The sequence below is a fragment of the Asparagus officinalis genome, chromosome 5 (genome assembly GCF_001876935.1).
Source record: "Asparagus officinalis chromosome 5, Aspof.V1, whole genome shotgun sequence".
Taxonomy (NCBI): domain Eukaryota; kingdom Viridiplantae; phylum Streptophyta; class Magnoliopsida; order Asparagales; family Asparagaceae; genus Asparagus; species Asparagus officinalis.
The window spans coordinates 13,322,384-13,345,303 of record NC_033798.1 but is presented as its reverse complement, the minus strand read 5'-3'; the positions used below and the strand labels follow the sequence as shown (position 1 = coordinate 13,345,303).

The 22,920-nt window shown below is 36.5% G+C and overlaps 1 protein-coding gene and 1 non-coding gene across 3 annotated transcripts; one reads left to right on the top strand and one right to left on the bottom strand.

Annotated features, from left to right (window-relative positions):
• On the top strand, positions 3,766 to 14,834 carry LOC109843208 (phosphoinositide phospholipase C 4-like). Of its 2 annotated transcripts, XM_020412147.1 has the most exons (10): positions 3,766 to 4,238; positions 5,711 to 5,907; positions 9,985 to 10,120; positions 10,204 to 10,449; positions 10,548 to 10,774; positions 11,026 to 11,143; positions 12,556 to 12,708; positions 12,797 to 12,883; positions 14,336 to 14,620; positions 14,651 to 14,834. In XM_020412147.1, exons 1-10 carry the CDS (start codon positions 3,912 to 3,914, stop codon positions 14,657 to 14,659), a joined length of 1,785 nt encoding a protein of 594 aa, XP_020267736.1. In that variant the 5' UTR covers positions 3,766 to 3,911; the 3' UTR covers positions 14,660 to 14,834. The 2 variants fall into 2 exon arrangements, with proteins under 2 accessions (XP_020267736.1, XP_020267735.1); XM_020412146.1 differs by having other exon boundaries at positions 3,768 to 4,238; positions 14,336 to 14,834.
• Positions 13,124 to 13,203, bottom strand: TRNAL-UAG. The gene has a single exon. It is a non-coding gene; the product is annotated as a tRNA-Leu (tRNA).

Genomic DNA, 22,920 nt, shown 5'->3' with positions numbered 1-22,920 from the left:
TCTTTATAATGTTTCAAACTTTTGTGAAGCCCGACTTTGGGTTAGGGTCCTAATGGTTACAGATGAAGAACTCAAGTGGATTTGGGGTTTTTAAGCGGGTATTATCATTAAACCTATTAAGAAATGAGTTTAGAAACATAATAGAGGGGTAAAACAGTTACTTTGCCCCCAGCTATTAGATATGATAAAATATTTCCCTCAAATCTAATGCGTGTTAACTAGAAGGAACATTTTGCAAGAGCCTCAAGAATTTGAGGGATTAATAATATGCAAATTTCAAGATTTGACGGACTAATCTGCAATTATTAAAGAGTTAAGGGACTGATAACTGAAACCCACTTTTAGAAAATAAAAACAGAATTTTTTTTTTAAAACTTGAAAATATTATTAAACAAAGACATGACTAGCTCGCTTTAAATTGAAAACTACCTCACTGCGCTCAAACTAGGGGGTGTGCAACGGTCAGTTCGTTTTTTATCAAAATTTGAACAACCAAACCGAACCGCCTATACTTCAAAACCGAACCGAACTATTACAACTCGGTTCGGTTTGTTCGGTTCTAACTTCATCGAACTTTTTATCAAACAACAAACTATGTTAAAGAAAAAAATATCAACAAAGTAGAAGATTATGAAGTATTAAACACTGATATAATGATATTATTTTCAACACATAATGATCCAGAAAATGAGTTTAGAGTTTGAGTCTTTAACTCTTTGGGGACGAGACGGGTAGGGTTTGAGATCAGAATGAGTAGTATCACACTATATTCAGTCGGTTCGGGTCGGTTTGGGTTGAAAAGTTTTCAAACCGACCCGAACCGCCCTACTCATAAAACCGATTTTTTCGGATCGGTTCGGATCAGTTCGGTCGGTTTTTTCGGTTTGGACCGAACCATGCTCAGCCCTAGCTCAAACAATGCATATCATTGGCCCCAGCACCAAGAAAAAGCAGAGCACAGCTATTTGCAAGAAAAGTTGACAGTTCACCAACTCATCACCATTCATAAATTTCATTAGGCCCAAGCCCATAGGCTCCACAAGTCATTATATGGTCCGTTAATGTTGGCGCCAACAATCAAGGGCCCAATCTTTCTCTTATCCGGTCCAGTACCGTCAAATCCTGCAAAGCCCAACGGCAATCCGATGCCACAAAAATTATATTTCAAAAAGATAGTGAAGGAAGGATATATGTATTCAATATCAAATACCAATTCTTAGGTAAGGACAAATATCTGGGATTGCCTTCTATCATTGGTAGAAAGAAAAATGAAGTGTTCTCTTACATTAAAGATAGGATTTGGCAGCGGGTGCAATGGTGGAACGAGAAGTGTCTCTCTCGAGCGGGGAAGGAAATTCTCATCAAATCTATTGCTCAAACAGTTCCCAACTTTGCCATGAATGTTTTCTTAATTCCTGTCTAGATCTGTGATGAGATAGAGAAAATTTTAAATAAGTTTTGGTGGCAGTCCAACCAAGGAAAGAAGAGGGGAATTCATTGGACCACATGGGAAAAGCTCTGTCTTCCTAAGTCTAAAGGTGGAATGGGTTTCAAGAAACTACATGAATATAATGTGGCGCTTCTTGGAAAGCTTGGCTGGAATTTTCTTTCAAATCCCTCATCTTTGGTGACCCGAGTATATAAAGCACGCTACTTTCCTTCGACTTCTTTCTGCCAGGCTAAGATCGGCTATAGACCCAGCTACATTTGGCGAAGTATTTTAGCGGCTCAGTCTCTACTTTATGGAGGTTGCAGATTCCGAGTTGGAAATGGTTCTTCAATCAGCATATGGAATGATCCTTGGTTGCCTAATGCGGATCAAGGCTTTATTTCTTCTGAACCGGTCCCAGGGAGTGATAGTGCAACTGTTGATCAACTCATTGTTGCTGGTCAGAATTGTTAGGACTCCAACCTCTTGAGCAAGCTCTTTAATACACAAGATCGCTGCCATATTATGCAAATTCCCTTATCTGCCACTGGTAGTATAGATCGCCTATTTTGGATTCATGATAGGAGAGGGGTTTACACCGTGAAAAGCGGTTATAAGAAACTTATGGAGAGCTCTATATTCCAATCTCAATACGCATCCGATTCGTTTTGGAACATGTTTTATAAGAAACTTATGGAGAGCTCTATATTCCAATCTCAATACGCATCCGATTCGTTTTGGAACATGTTGTGGAATATAAAATCCCACAGAAGGTGCGCAATTTCCTTTGGAGAGCGTCACTAGATGTTCTACCAACAGCAGATCATTTGAGAATCAAGAGAGTTAATATACATTCCCATTGTCCAGTTTGTCACATTCACGATGAATCCACTATGCATTCTCTTGTTCATTGTGAGTTTGCGCAAAAAGCTTGGGAAGAAATTGGCATTTCCCTTCCTCTTCCTACGGCTCCTAATTTTAAGGATTGGTTCAATGCTATGCTTCAAAATCAGCAGCAGAACCTAGCTCTCATTGCAATGACTTGTTGGGCAATTTGGAATAACCGTAATGAGATTGTTTGGCAGGCTCGATCTTTCACAGTTTCCAAGGCTTTGTGGATAGCTTGCAACCTTCTAGAGCAATGGCGTAAAGAGAATGTAGTTCCTCCTCTAGCTACAGGTGAAACAGAGACTGCTAATAATTCTAAATGGAGTCCTCCGGCTGCGGGCAAGTTCAAATTAAATGTGGATGCAGCAGTGTTCACAAATCAGAGGAAATGTGGATTAGGGTTCATTATTCGAGATGACCAGGGTTCATTTGTGGCAGCGAGAGCTACTCAGGTTCATGGCATCATTGACCCAGCATTAGCTGAGGCGTTGGGGGTACGCGAGGCCCTCTCGTGGCTGAAATCTAATTTTCCTCAAGTTCATGAAATTGAAATGGATGCAATTACGGTATACAATGCACTTCATAGAGATGAACCAGATTTTTCCTACTTTGGGTTAATCATCGAAGATTGTCTTTCTCTTGCGCGGAACATTCCAAATATCAGATTCCTTTGGACTAGAAGAACGGCAAATAAAGCAGCTCACATTCTAGCACAGACCGCTAGAACTTTACAAAATCATGTTGTTTGGTCGTATTATCCACCCCTTTTTCTTTATGATGTATTCGATGAATGATTAAGTTTACTTTTCTAAAAAAAAAAAAAGGTAAGTGCACTAACCGTACATAGATTCGTGCGGATCTGTTGTCCCCTGATATAGTATCTGTTTACTTTAACTAATAACAGAAATTTTAGCACCGGGATCGCTGTGGAAAGGAGAAGCCATCAATAATCTTGATCTGTTTCTTTTTGTGAACACTGAAAAGGAATCTTTAATACTCTTGAGGTTAAAATTTTGTTGGTCGTAACTTTTTAAAGCGGATTGAATAAATATACTAATGGTAGTTGTTTATGCATTGGATAGTTAACACGAGAAATAATATACTTATCCAAAGTTACAGTTATCCTTTTTTTTTCCCCATCATTGATTAATGGGGGTTTTCGATGTTAGTTCATTAAATCTTTAGTAATTTGATATTAGCCTCTCAAATCTTCATATTTAAATATTCAAGCTGCGTTAATATAAGATTTCTTATGTATACATTTTTTAATTTTAAGAGAGGGGATTATGTCATCTAAAATTTCTGAATGCTCTGGATAGGCCCCCTAGCATTCCAATAATTCGGAACACACGACAAAATCAGCATGGAATGCAATTTCGAAAAATATATGGTATATATACGCTAAAATTTTCACATGACCAGCCGTTTTAAGATAAAGTTCAATTAGGAAAACCCCCAACGAACTTTCAGACTCTTCAAAACTCCATCGACCGTTTCGCGCCTCATCTCCGATCCCTAGACCGATCCCAAAACCCTAGCTACGATTCTGCAAATACCAAGAAAATCAAGGGCGTAATCGTTAAAGAAACGGTGAATGGGGAGCTACAGGATCTGCCTCTGCTGCTCCAACACCTTCAAATCAAAAGAGGCGGAGCCGCCGGCCGACGTGAGGTCGGCGTTCTCCCGCTTCACCGAAGGCGGTGGGATCCACATGAGCGCCGCCCAGCTCCGGCGGTTCCTGGAGGATGGGCAGGGCGACGGCGAGGTCGCCTCCGAGGAGGCGGAGCGGATCCTCGACCAGATCAGGCACCGCCGGCGACACCACCTCATCGGGAAGATGGAGAGGTCGCCGACGATCTCGGTTGAGGATTTTCACCATTATTTGTTCGACGAGGAGCTCAATCCCCCGATCAGATCTCAGGTGATGCTGATCATTTCGTCTCTGACGGCGATTTGTTGTTGTTGTGGAAATTTGTGAGCTAGCTAGGGTTTTAGCCTAATTTTTAAATTCGTTTTAATTAAATCACGTGAAAATTTTAGGATTTGGAGACAACTTATACGCCATTAGTTATGTTCCAGGTGATGACAGATCAGTTGTGGTGTTAGTTTTTTATGAGGACAATTAAAATATCGAATCCCTTTTAAACATTACTCTTTAAAAGGAATGTGGGAGTTAAGGTTAGCGTTGAAGACTTGATATTTCTCTTCATGGATTTTCTTCTACAATTATGCAACCCGTAGTCAAAGAGGTCTATCTTCTCTTCATGGTCGTGCACGCAACAGAACCGCTAGAGGGGATTGTATAGCTAAAAAACATCTTGCCTAGGCTGATTGCATGAGGTAGGCAGATGCGTCTTTAGAGCAGGGATCTCACGCTTTTACTGAGGCTGATAGATTTGTTCTTATAGTTTTATTCAAGAAAGTACATCATATTTCAATTATGGTAGTAATCAAAATTTCAAGCAAGAAAGGATTTGAGAAGTTTCGGAAAGATCAAAGAAGTGTGAAAGAGCTGAAATGACTCAATAATTTACCAAATAAATATATCTCAGATATACAACTAATTAGCAGCGGAATACTCAAAGTAGTCTCATATATTTTTTGCTTGCCTATTCTGCTAAGCGATTTCTATGTAATGAGAAAGCCTTTTTAACTAGCTGCTTGAGCAACGACTTAATGTTGTTTATTGAATAATCTTCTAAAATTCGCATGCCCAGTAGTGGAGGAATTGTTAATGCCTTAGAATCTATATTCCAAACTAGCACTAATTAAGCACATGAAGGATCAAGCAAGTCCAAAATTTTAGTTTTTTGGAAAATAAATATCTGATATCATGACAAGGGAGTTCATTTTAGGAGAACAACACGTATACTTCTACTTCATCATGCCACTTGGATTAATGTTCCAAAGACGGTTGCTTATAGATGTGGGACATGCCTTTTTATTATCAAATTCTTTCTTTGATATAAACCTTACACATGCTTATTGTTAGAGTGAATAAAATGATAACCCTCAATCCTCATCACAACTTCGGAGCTTTGGTGTAGTGTAAGAGACTTTAACATGGTATAAAAGCAACTTTGGTTCAAATTCCATTGAACAAACATTTAAAGTGGGTTAAAAAAAAGATCAATTGCATAAAATAGTCCAATTTTTGACCAAGGAAAGGGCGCAAACCTACGCGGGTATGTTAGAGTATGAAATTATAAACCTGAACCCTTACTATGACTTTAGAGCTTTGGTGTAATGGAAAGGACTTTAGCACTTATTGAAGAGGTTGCTCTGTTACCACTATCCAGTAAAAATTCAGCGAATAGGATACAACATATAGGTTCGATGCATTCTTTATGATGAGCTTTTTTCTGTTTCATGACACTATATCCTGATTTCCAGGTGCATCAAGATATGACTTCTCCCTTGTCCCATTATTACATATATACAGGCCATAATTCGTACTTGACTGGAAACCAACTCAGCAGTGATTGTAGTGACGTTCCAATTGTAAAAGCTCTTCAAAGAGGTGTGCGAGTAATTGAACTGGATATCTGGCCAAACTCTACCAAAGATGATATTGATGTTCTACATGGAAGGTAACTTTCACTTCTCTCCTCCTTTAAATGCAGTGGTTACGATTTAGGATCTTCTTACCTTAAGCATTCCTATAAAGTATTATTGCTTTCTTGGGCATCAATGCATCATTAATTCTGACCTGTCACTTCAAAAAGAAGAATGAGGACTTTATGAATACAGAGAGTTTATATCAATGTCACCCCAATGTAATGACAAGTAAGCAAGGGTGTTCTAAGAATTTACAATTCTCTAATAGATTATCTAATAGTATTAGGCATAGACTAGAACGATCTAAGAGGAAAAATGACAGGAGACTTTTACAAGAAAATAGATTTAGATTAGCTACTTGGAATATAGGTACACTTACTGGAAAAACTACGAAATTAGTGGATGTTATGCTTAGAAGAAAGATAAATATAATTTGTTTACAAAAAACTAGATGGATAGGTGAAAATCTAGAGAAATTGAAAGGACCGGATATAAACTTTGGTACACGGGAAAAGAGAAGAATAGGAATGGAGTGAGAGTTCTTTTAGATAATATAATAAAAGAAAGTGTTGTAGAGATAAGAAGAGTTGGAGATAGAATAATACTAATAAAAGTTATCTTAGGTATTGAGGTTATTAATATCATTAGTACTTGCACACCACAAATAGGCTTGCCCGAAAGTACTAAAAGGGAATTTTAGGATAGATTAGATGAATTAGTACAATGAATCCCATTTGGAGAGAAATTATTTATAGGAGGGGGTCTTATTGGGCATAATATTAGTAAGGATAATAACATATATAAGAGGATACATGAAGGTTCCGGGTATAGAGATAAGAACAATATAGGTAAATCAATATTAGAGTTTGCAATATCGTATGATTTGATAATAACAAATACACTTTTTAGAAAAATGGATGCATACTTAATAACCTTTAAAAGTGGTTTTAATAATAGTTAAATAGACTTTTTTCTAACTAGAATGACAGATAGGTTAATATGCAAAGATTGTAAAGTTATACCAGAAGAGAGTTTAAGTATACAACATAGATTGGTAGTCTTAGACATATTTATTAAGAAGTGAAGTAGAAAAACTAACGTGAATTAGAGACTAAGAACTAAATGGTGGAATTTAAAAGGAGAGAATTTAATACATTTTAAAGATAAGATAATAAAAGAAGATATATGAAACATAGATAACGAGACTAATATTATGTGGAATAGCATGTCTTCTTGTATGAGGAAAGTGACTAAAGATATACTAGGAGAATCTAAAGATTGTAGATTAGATGGCAAGAAGAGTTGGTGGTGGAATGAGAGTATGCAAGCAGAGAAAAGAAAACTTTAAAGAGTGACAAAAGTATAAAAGGAAAAAACTTAGAAAAATATAAACTAGTAAGGAAGGAAACAAATACATTGCTTATGAATTTTTTTATAAGAAGTTAGAATCTAAGAAGGAAGAGAAATATATAAGCTTGCTAAGATAAGAGAAAAGAAGAGTAGAGATTTGAGTAACATTAGGTGTATAAAAGTAAGGATCAAAGAGTTCTAATGATCGACGGAGAAATAAAAGAGAGGCGGAGGAGTTACTTTTATTAATTATTTAATAATAACCAAATAAGTGAGAAAAATAGAGATTTGACCGTATAGTGAATAACATGAAGGATGGATATTGTCAAAAAATCAGGATTAGCGAGGTTTAAAATACTCTAAAAAATTGAAAAGTGAAAGAGTCGTAGGACCGAACGATATCCATATTGAAGTTTGAAAATATCTTGGAGATATGGGCTTAGGATGGCTAATTAAACTATTTAAAAGATTATTGAGACAAAAAGAATGTCAGATGAGTGAAGAATTAGTAATTTGGTACCGATATATAAGAATAAAGGGGATATAAAAATTTATTCAAATTATCGAGATATAAAACTCATAAGTCATATTGTGAAACTGTAAGAGAGGGTAAGTGAGCAAAGACTAAGAAAAGAGATAAGTATATCTAAAAATCAATTTGGTTTTATGCCTGGGAGGTCAACTATAGAACCTATACATATTTTGAGACAGTTGATGAAGAAATATAGAGAGAAGAGAAAGGATCTACATATGGTTTTTATTGATCTAGAAAAAGCTTATGATAGAGTGCCTAGAGAGGTAATGTAGTGGGTGTTAGAAAAAAAATATAGCTCTACTATATTTATTGATGTGATTAAAGATATGTATGATAGAGTAACAACTAGAGTAAGAACTAATGAAGAAGAGACTAAACCATTTCCTATTATCATAAATTTACACCAAGGGTCAGCTTTAAGTTCTTAGCTTTTTGCATTGGTTATGAACTAATTTACTAAGCACATTTAGCATGAAATCCCATGGTGTATATTATTTTCCGATAATATAGTATTAGTAGATAAAACTAGAAGAGACATTATTTCTAAAGTAGAAAGATGTAGACAAGCTCTTGGATCTAAATATTTTAGAATTAGTAGAACAAAAACAGAATATATAGAGTAACATTTTTTAGTAAAACTAAAAAAGATAGAAAGTCTGTGGTACATATTGATGGCCAAGAAATACCTAAAATTAATTATTTTTACTATTTAGGGTCAATCATTAGGCATGATAGTGAGGTAGAAGATGATTTTATGCATCGAATCAAACCAGGATGATTTAAATGGAAAAATGCTTTGGGAGTCTGATGTGGTCGTAGAATACCAATGAAACTAAAGAAAATTTCTTATAGGACGATTATAACACCAATTATGCTTTATGATTCAAAATTTTTGGGTAATTAAAAAATAACATGTTCAAAAAAAGAGTGTATCAAAAATGAGAATGTTGCGATGGTCTCGTGGGTATACATTAAAAGATAGGATAAAAAATGAGTGCATCCGTAGTAAATTAGAGGTTGCGCCTATTGAGGATAAAATGAGAGAGAATAGATTAAGATGGTTTGGTCATGTACAATGGAGATCTTTTAGTGCACTGAATAGAAAAAGCGATAATATTAGAGTTAATGGGGCTAAAAGATCTAGAGGTAGATCTAGAATAATTTGGTTAGAAACAATTAAGAAGGATATGATTAAGACTAACTTAACGAAGGAGATGACTCATAACAAAATGGAATGGAAAAATAGGATTCATGTAGCCGACCCTAAACATTTGGGATAAAGGCTTGGTTGTTATTTTTGTTGTTGTTTCTCTGCTTAGAATGTGTAATAGAACAAGTTATCCTTGTCATTTACTTGCAGTTTACATAATTAACTTTTTGCACATTCGTCTTGTTTTTTTTTATTTCTTGTACATTGCACCTCGTTTTGTCAATTATCATACTTATTCTTTGCAATTACCCAATATTGATGGCGATCTTTGTTGTGATGATGATCATGTTCTTTATTACTGCTTGCCTTCATGATCGCATTTCAGCTATAAAGTTCTGTGAATTTATCTTAACTAAAATGGAAGGGTGTTATCCCAAGCTGACTGGGACTCAAAGAATCTTATTCATTCTTTTGGTCTTCTGCTAGTGGCTTGTCCATGTTGGTTACTGAATGATTTTGCTCGAGGTGCTTAATCAAATCAAGCTGGGAATTTTGGAAGATCAGCTTGTATCATAATCATGCTTGTGTACCAGAAATGCCAACATCAACCTTACCCTAGTTTATTATGTTCTTAATAATTGTAATGCACCCTAAGTTGAATTGATACACAAATTTTACAACCTGAAAGAAAAAGGAAAAGGTTTATTTAATCTTTTTCAAGCCAAATTTTTTTTCTCTTTTCTAAAAATTAGTGCATATGCTTAAAAAATTATTAGTTCTCTTTTGGATGCTCCCGGAACAATGTGGTTTGACTTTTAGAAACCGGCAGTATGAATATGCATGCATGCATGTATGTGTGTCTGTGTTGTGTGTGTGTATTGTTTTATACAGTACTCATATGCTGTTTAAGGCATATATGAATAGTATCCTTCCCCTTTCGCCTTCTATATTTTGTACTTTTGTCATCATGTGACGAATCCGGGTAAATGGTAACATGAATGGAACTAGCTAATTTTTCTGTACATTCATTGATGTTCTCCTTTCTGTTTCGATGGTTTTACTTTGTTGCTGAAGGACATTGACTTCTCCGGTGGAGCTCATTAGATGTTTGAGATCCATTAAAGAGTATGCCTTTTCTGCATCAGAATATCCTGTTGTTATAACTCTAGAGGACCACCTTACTCCTGATCTTCAGGCTAAAGTAGCTAAGGTAATTTCTTCTTAGCAGAGGCAACCAGCAAATTCTTATGAAAACCAACGTTTATACTCATTTAATTTTTTTAAATCATTCAGATGGTAACTGAAACATTTGGAGAGATGCTGTATTATCCTGACTCAGAGGACCATAAAGAATTTCCTTCACCAGACTCTCTGGAAAAGAGAATTATTCTTTCAACAAAACCTCCACAAGAGTATCTTGAAGCTAAGGATTACAAGGGCAAGGAGAGTGGAGCTCAAAATGGAAAGGATTCAAAAGAGGAAGGTGCATGGGGAAGGGAGATTTCAAACCTTAAAATAGAAACCGAATCTAATGATAAGGTGTGAAGTGAGAATTTTGTATGAAGTATTTTTTGTACTGCATGTTATTCAAATTTAGTTGTCAACCATCACTCAAAAATGTCAATTGACATTTATAGGATGAAAATGATCAGAGTGAAGAAGAGGACGCTACTGTTGATGATGACCTCAGACTAAGCCAGAAAACAGCACCAGAATATAAACGGCTGATAACTATCAGGGCTGGAAAGCCTAAGGGTTCTTTGCTAGATGCGCTAAAGGTGGATCCTGATAAAGTTAGACGCCTTAGTTTGAGTGAACCACAGCTTGAGAAGGCATCAGCATCTCATGGGCTTGATATAGTAAGGTAATTCTATATTTGAACATTGTCCCCTACTGTGTTGCATAATTTGTGCTGTCTTTTTTTTTGTTGAAAATATGAAGGATCGCCAGGATGTGTTATATATCTAAAATCTGTCAAAGTCAAACTTCCATTTTATATTATGCTATGCTGTAACACTATTAGAATTGATTTACGAATCTGGTGCTTTTTGTCTTTGTACTCTGGGAATGTCTGGACTCTGGAAAATGATTATTATCTGTTATGTTTTTCTTTAGGTTCACTCAGAAGAATATACTCAGGATATACCCAAAAGGAACTCGTGTTAACTCATCTAATTATAATCCTTTCATTGGTTGGATGCATGGTGCTCAGATGGTTGCATTCAATATGCAGGTTAGCTTCTATACCTAAGCCCTATATATTCAATGCAAGAAGTAAAAGTATTAATTCGTCATTTAAGCATTGAGATATGTTCTATGTTAAGAACTCAATCCAAGCATTCATAAGTTTTGTGGTTCATCTAGTTGGTGCTAACTGGAAGGGTTTAAAAAATATGATATTACACTAAAATATGGAGGAATTAATATGGAATTTTGATCTGTAATGTGTCTGCCAGAGACTTCCGTTCTTTTAGAGTTCAATTAGGGTGACCTCACACTTGCCCTTTAGTTATTTCGGGTTCATTCAATTTTTATTGTGCTGTATGGTAATACTTGGAGGCTAATGGATGTCTAAAATTGTCATCTGGCCCCTTTTCCTCGATTAGAGATACATAATAGATACTTGTCTCTTGTTTCGCATGCACTTCTCAATATTTTCAAGGTTCTGCTCTGAGTTGATGATGATAAAAGTTACTAATGAATTTTTCAATAAGGGAAATATAGAATCTCATATAGTGGTAATGCGCACTGTCTACCAACATCAACAAGTAAGTATATTCAATCACAAATCAAGAGCGCAAACTTACAAATTGAGCTCTTTGGTGTTGTAAAGCATTCATTAGTTGATATTAGTAATAGGGGATTGTTCAAAATCCTAGACAAATAGTTCAAAAATGGCACGCTCAAGCATTATAACTTACAATACCAAGATTTCTTCATATGACCAGCTACATTTCAGCTGGCAACTAGTTAACTTTGCAGCTTAATGTGGAAAGCAGTCATCTATTAGTGTTCTTTGCATTATGTCAAAGTTGATTTATAAACTGAAGTTTCATCATGGTTGCTTAGGAATATTTTAGCTTTTGCATGATCTGTCTTCTCTTTTAGAAGTGATATTGACTGTAAAAAGAAGTCTTATCATTCTAATATGACATTATAATATTGTTAAGGACTATCCTACTGCATGTAAGGAATGTGTCAAGAGTATGGCCATGAATACAAACCATTTTCCAGAACATCTACATACACCTTTTGGCCTTTTTTTTTGGCAAGGAAGGGTTAAGTCATGTGTTATGAATTTTGCAAGAGGTTACAAGATTTTAGTAATTTGGCTGTAGTTATTAGCAATTTTGTGCAGGATTTGTGTATGATTGTTGGGTACAAATAATTTGACCTAGGAGTTTGTTTTCCCCAAGGAATACTTGCTTTGTTGCATGGTAACATTAAGTTGCGTATTTGCTTCCAGCAAGAAGCGCACACACTATCCAGCTCGTTTGTTGAAGTTTATAAAAATATCTCCTATCTTACGTATTATGAATGCTTACAAGGATGCATCTTTCAGTTTCATTACTTTTCCATTTTTTCTTGATCAACCGAGTTTACATTAAGCTAGAACTTCAAATGGCTTTGCATTTCCACCTTTAGGGTTATGGAAGGTCATTGTGGCTGATGCACGGTTTCTTTCAAGCCAATGGAGGATGTGGTTACATTAAGAAACCCGAATTCTTAATAAAGACCGGTCTAAATGGTGAAGTCTTTGATCCTAGGGCAAATTTACCTGTGAAGACAACCTTGAAGGTAAAACATTTCTTAGGAATTATTCATTATTTTGCAAACATTTCCCCATACTAAAACTATCATTTTTTACATATTATGGTTTCAACAGGTTAAAGTTTACCTGGGTGATGGATGGCGAATGGATTTCAGCGGTACCCATTTTGATGCATATTCACCACCAGACTTCTATACAAGGGTAAGAAATATCAAATCTCTACACTTCGTGATAATTTTTGTAGTATAAATCATTGAAGAATAATATACGGAAGAGTCGGGTAAATTCATAGAAAAAAAAACTTAATTATTTACCTGAAATTATTTTAGAAAATACTTTTTAGTAGTAAATAGAGAAGACCAATACTTACATTGAAAATATAAATTTAAGATAGTCAAGTAAAATGATGAAATTAATTAAGTAAAGAAACACTTATAAATTTGACAGCTGTGGGATTTGAACCCACGCCCTTCCGGACCAGAGCCTAAATCTGGCGCCTTAGACCACTCGGCCAAACTGTCTTATGGCTATATTTATTTTAATTAAACTTAAATAGACATTCTAACCAATTCAGCCTTAGACTAAGACAGTTCAGATCTCTGATTGCGATAACTTATAATTAATAGTTCAAGGTTAGACGATTATAGGTTTATCATACAACGATTCAAACTAGTGATACACAAAGCTAACAATATTTTGTTAAGATTAGAAAGATTGTTTAGTTCTCTGCATTTTGCACAATGCAAGTGCTAGTTGCATGCAATTGGCTTGTTGAAACTATTATCAAATGCAGTTGTAGTTACAATTGTTTAGTTCAATTTTATAAAAATTGACAATCTATAACTGCAACTGTAGTTGCATACATCTGCTTTTAGGATATCAAGTCTATTGGACTTCTGTTTAGGGTTGAATGTGATTGGAGTCGTATAATTTATAACCAACTGAACTACCTTTGTATAATTATGAACTACTTGCACACAAAAGAGAACAAATCATAAATGTTTTGTATTTGGAGGATACTTAAGGGGGCATTTATAAGATATCCTTAATTCCTTCTTTTAAGTAACCTTAGGATAAATCCTGACCTTTGGACAGATGTGGCAGGTCCAAAACCTACCTACATACTACAGTAAAAATTTTCTTCTTGGAAGAAAAGAGAAAACATTTATTTTAAATCAAAGACCAATAATTTAGAACTGTATCAAAATCGACATGAGAGAAAATATAACACAGGTTTAATTTCACAAAACTCCCCTGAACTTGGGTGTTTTTGCACATGACCCCCTGAACTTTTTCATCTCACAAAACCCCCTGAACTTTAGGGGGTGGGGTGTCTCATGAAAGTCCTCTGGGCTTTGAATTTTTATTGCCACACCCCCTATCTGTAATTGGCAAATAACTAAAATTTCCTTGGGAATCAACCCGTAGTCTGATGATTTCCTATTTGTAGGAATACATACACCCTTTCCCCTGAAATTGAGGGACATTTTAGTTCTTTGCCAGCTATAGGCAGGGGTGTCTGGTGAGAAAGGTTTAAAGTTTAGGGTTTAATGTGCAAAAATTTAGGGTTGGTTATATGAACTCCTATTCTTCCTTTAGTTCTGTTGACGACTGTATCCAACGCTAATATACTGATGCAATAATGATTTACAGGTAGGGATTGCTGGGGTACCCGCCGACAGCATAATGAAGAAAACAAAAGCAATAGAAGACAACTGGGCTCCAGTTTGGAATGAAGAATTCGACTTCCAACTCCGAGTTCCTGAACTCGCGTTGCTTCGAGTCGAAGTCCACGAGTACGACATGTCCGACAAAGATGATTTTGGCGGGCAGACTTGCTTGCCGGTGTCGGAGCTGCGACCGGGGATCCGATGTGTGCCGTTGTTTGATCGTAAGGGAAATAAGTATAAATCCACGAGGCTTTTGATGCGGTTTGAGTTTGTTTGAGTTTGCTTGATGCGGTTTGAGTTTGTTTGAGTTTGCTTTTGTAGATTGTTGAGTTTACTGTGGGTGGACGTAATAAGTTGTGATGAGTGGTGGTGTTTGTTGTATATTGGTGAGTTTGAGTTGTATTTTACGTATTAGTAATGATGAAATACAGCAATTTTTCTCTCAAATACCCTGTAAATGTAATGTCTGTGAGATTTGGTTCTGGATTTCTGATACCATATTAAAGTTTTCTAATTTGTTTGAAGTTCATGAGCTCACTTTGATTTTTTTAGGCTTCAAAGTAATAAATTGCCAGCCTCGGAGTTGAGATCAAGAATACGGTGCGTGCCGTTTTTTCACAATAAGAGAAACAATTAAGTAGAAGCCCTCAAGGCTTGGCGTGTATTTTGAGTTTGTTTGAGAGGATTTTTTTTATGGAGGTCTTGTTTGGCAAAGGTTAAGGAAAATGGATTAAGGAGAATGATTAACTTAATTAGCTCATCCAATAACTCGAAAGATTAAATTATTAACCCGTTAAATAAGTTTAATTTTAGCAATTGTGACCATTTTTATTGTTTGGGAATAATGATGATTTTTGACTATTTTTCTTTATAAATAGAGGGGTTAACTCGTAATGCTTCTCAATAGGAGTAATTGGTAAACCCGTCATTTTTAGGGATTAACTCATTTTAATCTCTCTAGAAGGGTTAGCTTAACCCTTCTATATTTTTTGTGTTTGGCTAACTATAGAGGATTAACTCACTTTAACTATTGTATAGATTTTTTGTGTTTGGCAGATTTAAAAGGCTTTAAATCTCCTTAACCCCTCACTTAACCTGTTGCCAAACGGCACAGTAAAGATTAGTGTGTTTGTTGTATATTAGTGATGTACTACTTGTTACCCGTTCCATACACAGGATAAATTTAATATTCTTGTATGTACATTAGGAACAAAATGAGTGATTTATAAGAAAATGAAAAACAAAGAATAGAGATTTCCAGGATGTAAAGGGTAGTAAATTAAGATGAGAGGGTTGAAAAAAGATTATTAATTAGTAAATGTTACAACCTTTAAAATTTACTGAGTACCAAAAAACATGTAACTAGGTATTATTTTATTAGTATAGTATTGATGAGTAGTATTTTCTGTATTAGTAATCTTCAACTCAATACCTTTTTTGTTAAATCTGCTTTAAATGGTCAAATGTGACTAATTTGATACCATATTAAAGTCCTTTATAGTGCACCAAATTTTCTCGATGATATGTTGGGGTCGATGGTTATAATTTGCACTACAATAACGTCTATGATATGTTTCAGATTCTAGAATGTTTCAAGTTTTTCCCCTTTGTGACATGAAAATCAATCATACTATGAGAATCCTAAGTATGATAAGAAATCGGGGTCAATCTAGAGTTAATAAATTAATAAGATTTAAACAGAAGCTATGAATCAATTTTAACCTTATAACTATTAGATATTGGCCCTAACTCCTGTGTAAATCTATCATTTTTTTTATTATATCCAATGAGGGACTATACTCACATATTAATAACCTCAACAACTTCTTCTTAATTCGTAAGTTTAATTTGTCAGTATAGTTCAATGTTCAACTATGCTTCAATCTTCCATGGGATTTACTAACTTTTTATTAGTAGGCTAACCGGTATATCACTCCTAGGGGCATCTCACATTGGACTTCATCATCTTCTTTTTTTTTAAATTACTTGAATCATGATCTTAGCTCTGATATCATTTGTTGGGAGAGAAATTGGGTCCAACCTAAAGTTAATGGGCTCTAATCAGAAGTTAGGAATCAATTTTAACCCAAAAACTGTAGCTACTACGTATTGACTCTAACTTCTATTTATGGTTTGTTTGGATGGAAGGTAGGAGAGGGTAGGAGAAGAGAATTTGGGAATTTACTTTGTTTGGGAGTTTTTTGAGATGCATAATGTAAGAGAAGGAACGAAAAATTCACATCATTTTATCCACCCCCCCCCCCCCCCCCCCCCCCCAAAAAAAAAAAAAGGGGCATAGAAGAGGTAAAGTATGGGGAAATAATTATAAAAGGATTTTTGCCGTTTATCACTATGATCAACAACTAAATTTTAATTATAATACATTTTCTTTCCCTTCCATTCTCTTATGCCTGTTTGGATGGAGGGTAGAGAGGGGGAGGGGAAGAGAAATGCAGCTTTCATCTTGTTTGGGAGTTTTTGTAAGGAGGGTAGAGAGGAGGAAGGAAGGGGAACAGAGGGTAAAATTGCTTGGTTTTCTCCCCCCCCCCCCCCCCCCCCCCCTCCCCCCCCCCCCCCGATTCGGGCGGTAGAGGAGGGTAAAGGAGGGTAAAGGGGGTGTAATGACATTCTTACCCCCATCAAAACAAATAAAAGGACTGATGTGTTATTAGTATAAGGTCATTTGTGTAAATTTACATATATTTCCTTCCCTTCCCTTCCCTCCATTATTACTCCCAAACAAGTTATATTAATTTCACCTTCATTCACCTTACTCAACTCCCAAACAACATATTACAATTCTCTTTCATTCCCTTCCCTTCCCTTCCCGTTGTTTACCTTTCCTTCCCTTCCCTTAGTAAACTCCCAAATACACCATTAGGTAAAACTCTCAAATATGATAAAACAAGTTTCCCTCCGTTCCCTTCCCTAAACTCCCAAACAACATATTATATTATTTTTAACTTTCTCTATCTTAGCTTTCTTTACCTTCCCTTTCTCTTTTATCTTCCCTTCCCTTTCCCTATTAAACTCCCAAACACACTGTTAAATCCATCACTTTTTCTTATCATATCAAATGTGAAACTATACTCACATATTAATAACATCAACAAACGTAAAATCATGAAATAAAAAGCAAGGGATAAATAAAATTTAAAAAAAGAAAAGAACCAGAGGACAAGCACTATTGTTATCTTTTTTTCCTTGTGTTTTTTAAAGTCCCGAATTCACATATCATGAGCAGCTACTGGGGTTTATTTCTACAAACTTTCTCCTCACAGTTCACAGTTCACTGTCCTGATTGGTTAGCAATAAAATAGTTGAGATTGATAGTTGATTTTCATTTTTGTAAAAGTTGGAAATATGCGTTGCAGCTAACTTAGCTGCAGGAAGCAATGTGTTCCTTTCATTAGTTAAGAAGCAAAAATTAGTATCATACCAGGTGATGAATTCTAGTTAAATATATATATCGTTTTATAATTAGGGTCTCTTTAGTTGTCAAAGAACTCAGGAAAACTGTTATAAGGAAATTGATTTCTACTAACATTTTTTTCCTCTTTTGTTTGATTGAAACATAGAATATAAGAAAAGAGTATACGTGAGATCCAAACGCAGGGATGCATGTAAATAGATGCATTGGCTCCCAAAAAAATAGAAACCCCTTTCAGTCAATTTAGGAATGAAAATGTGCTAAAAAAAAGAAATGGGACTCCCTCATGTAATTACTTGGTTTCTTTCTTAGAAACCATCAAAAGATGATAATTTCCTAAAACAAACAGACTCTTGATCTGCAATGAAAAGAAGTATCATGTCAGATATCTTGTGCAATATAAATGCAATCCAATAGCTTTTGCACTATAATTAAGAAAATTGAAATCGTAATCATACTCCCTTTAAAAGCACAAGTTCGGAAAAATCTTTCGGTAGACAAAAATACTCTTCCATTAAGTAATAGTGAGTTGATAAATTGATGAATTCTTAAGCCCACCATAAAAACTATATCCTTGATTCTCACCATAACTTCGGAGTTTTGGTGTAATGATTAAAGGAGCTAAATTTAAGATGGTATCAGAGCAACCCAGGTTTAAATCCTACCGGCCACGAATTTTAAGCGAATTTTCTAAAAATTGATACCACTGCGTAAGTCCAGGTTGCAGCTCATAAAAAGGACGTTCAACCTGCAGGGGTATGTTAGAATTGATATAAAGTTATAATCATTAATCCTCACAATAACTTTGGAGTTTTGGTGTAATGGTTAGAGGAGCTAAATTTAAGAACTAATCAAACACGCCACTCAGTTTCCACTTTGCAAGTGAGCATAGTTGCAAAATGGGCAAGATATATTGCTGATAAGTATATTATAATTACAGTTACAACGAAACAGTTACAACGAACCAAACTGACTTATCATCATGCTTGTGCTCTTATGAGTCCATCGATTTGATTTACGAAGGAAGTGTAGTTAAGCAGAAAACGATATATTAATTGTTATTTTTAGAATGAATTTTTCTTAAGGATTTGAGGTCTATTTATAGTATTTGGGAAAATACTATGCACTAATAAAATAATATATTTTATTATGCATGTGGGCCCCACATCCAAATTTTTCTTCGGTGGGGCCCATCACTTTTGAAAAATAAAGAAAACATAGGCTGCTGCAGCAGCCCATGTGAGGAAAAATATTCAACAATCCCCCATAATTTTTTTAAAACTAGTGTCGTGTAACGGTGCCGTCGTTTCAATCGTTGTGCATAAGGAAGATGTCGCAAGGACTTGAATCCCCTTTAGACCAACTAAATAAAAGATAGATGTATTGTGTCACAGAGACTTGAACCAGCACATATCTAAAAATCCAGTGATCACACAAGATCAAACTTATATGTGGTAGTTTTCACTTTGAACCACACTTGCCTTTATCTTTGCCTTTACCTTGCATTTGCCTTTGCCTTTGCATATTTATGGCCCTGTGCATGTCCAGGTTTTTCCTAGGGCTCTAGGTATCTTTTCACAAGACACCATAGGAGATGGCCAAATCTCCACCCATGCATAGGTGAGTTCTTTAGGCTTGTTTCCTATCAAACATCCCGCATCCGAAATGCTTTGAACTCATTAAGGCTTAAGATCCATCCTCTCTCATGATAGGATTCTAGGTGAGTCCTTTAGGTGTGTTTTCTATCTAACACCCCACATCCGAAATTCTTTGGACTCATTAAGGCTTAACAGCCATCCCCTTTACATGATAGGATTTTAGGTGAAAAGATTAAAGTTTTACTCGGCTAGTTCAACCAGGTAAAGATAGTATTAGAGGTTGATCAAAGATCAATTAAGTACCTCGTTCCTTACGTAGCGCGTTACACAACCCCCAAACCTTGCATTAGACACCGACTAATCCAAGAAAACTTGAATCCTTACTTTATAAATCTTACTTAACTTTTGAACCATTTATCTTGTCATTAGTAGCATAAACTTTGAACTAATAACTTGATATAAATGGTAAATATTTGTAAGACTACCAACTTTTACAAATCTTACTTGACTTTTGAACCAATTATCTTATTATTAATAGCGTAAGCTTTAAACTAATAATTTAATAAACATGGTAAGTATTTATAAGACTTATAAAACTTTAAGACCCATTTCAGCAGACGTCCTTTCGACTATGTCCTTTTTCAGACCCTTAGTCAAAGGATCAGCCACGTTCTCTAAAGATCGAACGTCAATCACAGAGATGACTTCTTGACAAATGAGCTCTCTCAAATAGTCATGCTTCAGACAAATGGACTGCTTCTTTCCATTGAACAATGAGTTCGCTGTCACAACACTCGTCACTTGATTATCACAATAGATAGTAATTGCGCTTTGCAATTCCGTCAATGGAATGTCTCGAAGAAAACAACTGAGCCATTCAGCTTCATCTCCTGCAGCACAGAGTGCGAAGAATTCAGATTCCATCGATGACTGTGCAATCATGGTCTGCTCTTAGACTTTCACGAGATTGCAGCTTCACCTATAATGAAGACAAAACCTCCAGTAAACCTGCATTCATCTGGTTCTGTGCACCAGCTTGCATCTGAATAGCCTTCGATTATACCCGGATATCCAATGTAGAATAGGCCCAGACCTGTAGTTCCTTTTAAGTATCTCATCAATCTCTGGACAGTATCCCAATGAAGCATCGTATGGCACTGATAGTTTTGGCAAGTCGTTGTAGTCATACTTCCTTAGAATGCTCTCAACATAATGCGATTGAGACAATCCAATACCCTCTTTAGAGTATATGATTTTGATTCCGAGAATCACGTCCGCAGTTCCAAAATACCCTCTTTAGAGTATATGATTTTGATTCCGAGAATCACGTCCGCAGTTCCAAGGTCCTTCATGCTGAACTGTGCTTTTGATTCCGAGAATCACGTCCGCAGTTCCAAGGTCCTTCATGCTGAACTGTGCTGAAAGAAATTTCTTAGTAGATATTATTATCTCCAAATCACTCCCAATGATGAGCATATCATCCACGTAGAGGCAGATGGTCACCACCTTTCCTTCAGCGACCTTGATGTATAGGCACTTGTCAGATTCACTGACTTGATACCCATTATTGTGAACAACCCTATCGAACTTCTCATGCCAGAGTTTTGGTGCTTGCTTAAGTCCATATAAAGACTTAACAAGTTTACAAACCTTACCAGCTGTAGCATCAAGTCCTTTTGGTTTCTCCATGTAGATCTCTTCTGTGAGATCTCCATTGAGAAAGGCAGTCTTCACATCCATCTGAAATATGACAAACCTTTTAATCGCCGCCCATGCGATAAGCACTATGATGGTAGTGATCCTACAAACTGGTGTATAGATATCAAAGAAATCTATACATTCTTTCTGAGAGAATCCTTTCGCCACCAGTCTTGCTTTGTACTTTTCAATAGTACCATCAGGATGGAGCTTCTTCTTGAAGATCCACTTACAACTAATAGGCCTTGCACCTTCAGGTACATCCACCAGATCTCAAGTATGATTTTGGACCAATGAATCCATCTCATCATCTATAGCTTCTTTCTACAGAAGAACGTCTGTTGACTGCATTGTTTCTTGAAAAGTCGGTGGGTGTCCTTCCATATTATAGGTGATGAAGTCATCTTTAAAATATTTTTGTCTTCTGATACGCTTGGAAGATGGTTAGATAACTCCTTCATCATTGAAATTTTTAGTTTCTTGTGAAACTGGCTCCTCTAGTGCATCTAACGTACTAGCATTCTCTGTTGTATCTTTGAGCAATAAGCATTTATCTTTGATAAACTTATCCTCAAAGAATTTTGCATCTCGAGCGTCAATGATGGAGTTAGTGTTCGCTGGAAAATTCGTGTCTTTCTTTGTTATTGATTCCATTGTCATCTTGAGTTACAACTTTTTGAGTTACAAAAGATCCGGTCTTTTTATAAGATCCGGTTACAACGAAAATCAAATAAAAATAAACAAAGATTACAACTTTTCTCCTTTTGTGTCGAACGAATCGCGAGCTCCTGTTTTGCGGTCGCTCGCTTGGTGGGTTCTTTGCCTGCGCCGGGGTTGTTTGCCGTGGACCACCGCGAGATCTAGATCCGGTCGGATCTACGCAGTACGACGGGTATTATTTCACCAAGGAAATAATAGCCGGGGAGGATTGCTTCACAAAGGAAACAATCGTCCAAGTCTCGGGATCTAAGACCAAGCCTAGATCCGGAGTTCGTACGCGTAGATCTGAGATCTGGTCCTCTCGAACACCTGCCTTATTTGGCATTGACGGTCGCCGAGCACCAGATCTGAATGAGTAAGTCTTCGAAGTCCCAAAGTTGAGATCTTTTTTAGATCTGAATCTCCAATCCAGCAGGGCTTCGCCTCTCTCCAAAATTTCCAACCCTCTCAAATGAACAAGGGGGTGGCCTATTTATAGGCTACCCTCACTGTGCCTTGGGCACAGTGTGGCCGGCCACAGGTGGCTCGGCGGCCACCGAGCCACCTATTGGTGGTCTGAATCTCCAATCCAGCAGGGCTTCGCCTCTCTCCCAATTTCCCAACCCTTAAAAATGAACAATGCCTAGCTTATTTATAGGCTCTCTTTACTGTGCCCGCGCACGGAACAGTGTCGGCCACCTATGGGTGGCCGGCACTGGGCCGAGCCACCCATTTGGTTGATTCAGACTTGACTCGTTGACCTGATTTGGCAGTAAGTCGGATTCCTGATTTGGCAGTAACTCCACTTTTGAGTTCGAGTCCGAAACCGATCTTGATTCGGTCGTGATTCATCCGAGTCCGCTCTTGTTTGGATGACTCGTTGACTCCCCGAACCGTTGGCTTGATTCCGCACGCGAATGGATGCATTCCGTTGCTCGCGTGCGATTCGTTGACCTTGTCGCCTCGTCACTCGATGGTTTGTCGAATCATCGCGCCGAGCTATGCCAAGGGACTTATAAGCAATTTTACATGCCTACAGATACCCCCTCCAAAGTATTTCAGCCTCGTTCTTTTATAGAAGAGTCTGGAATACTTTGGATATGATTGTCCCAACCTTCAGTCGGTGTAACGGGACCTTGGAAT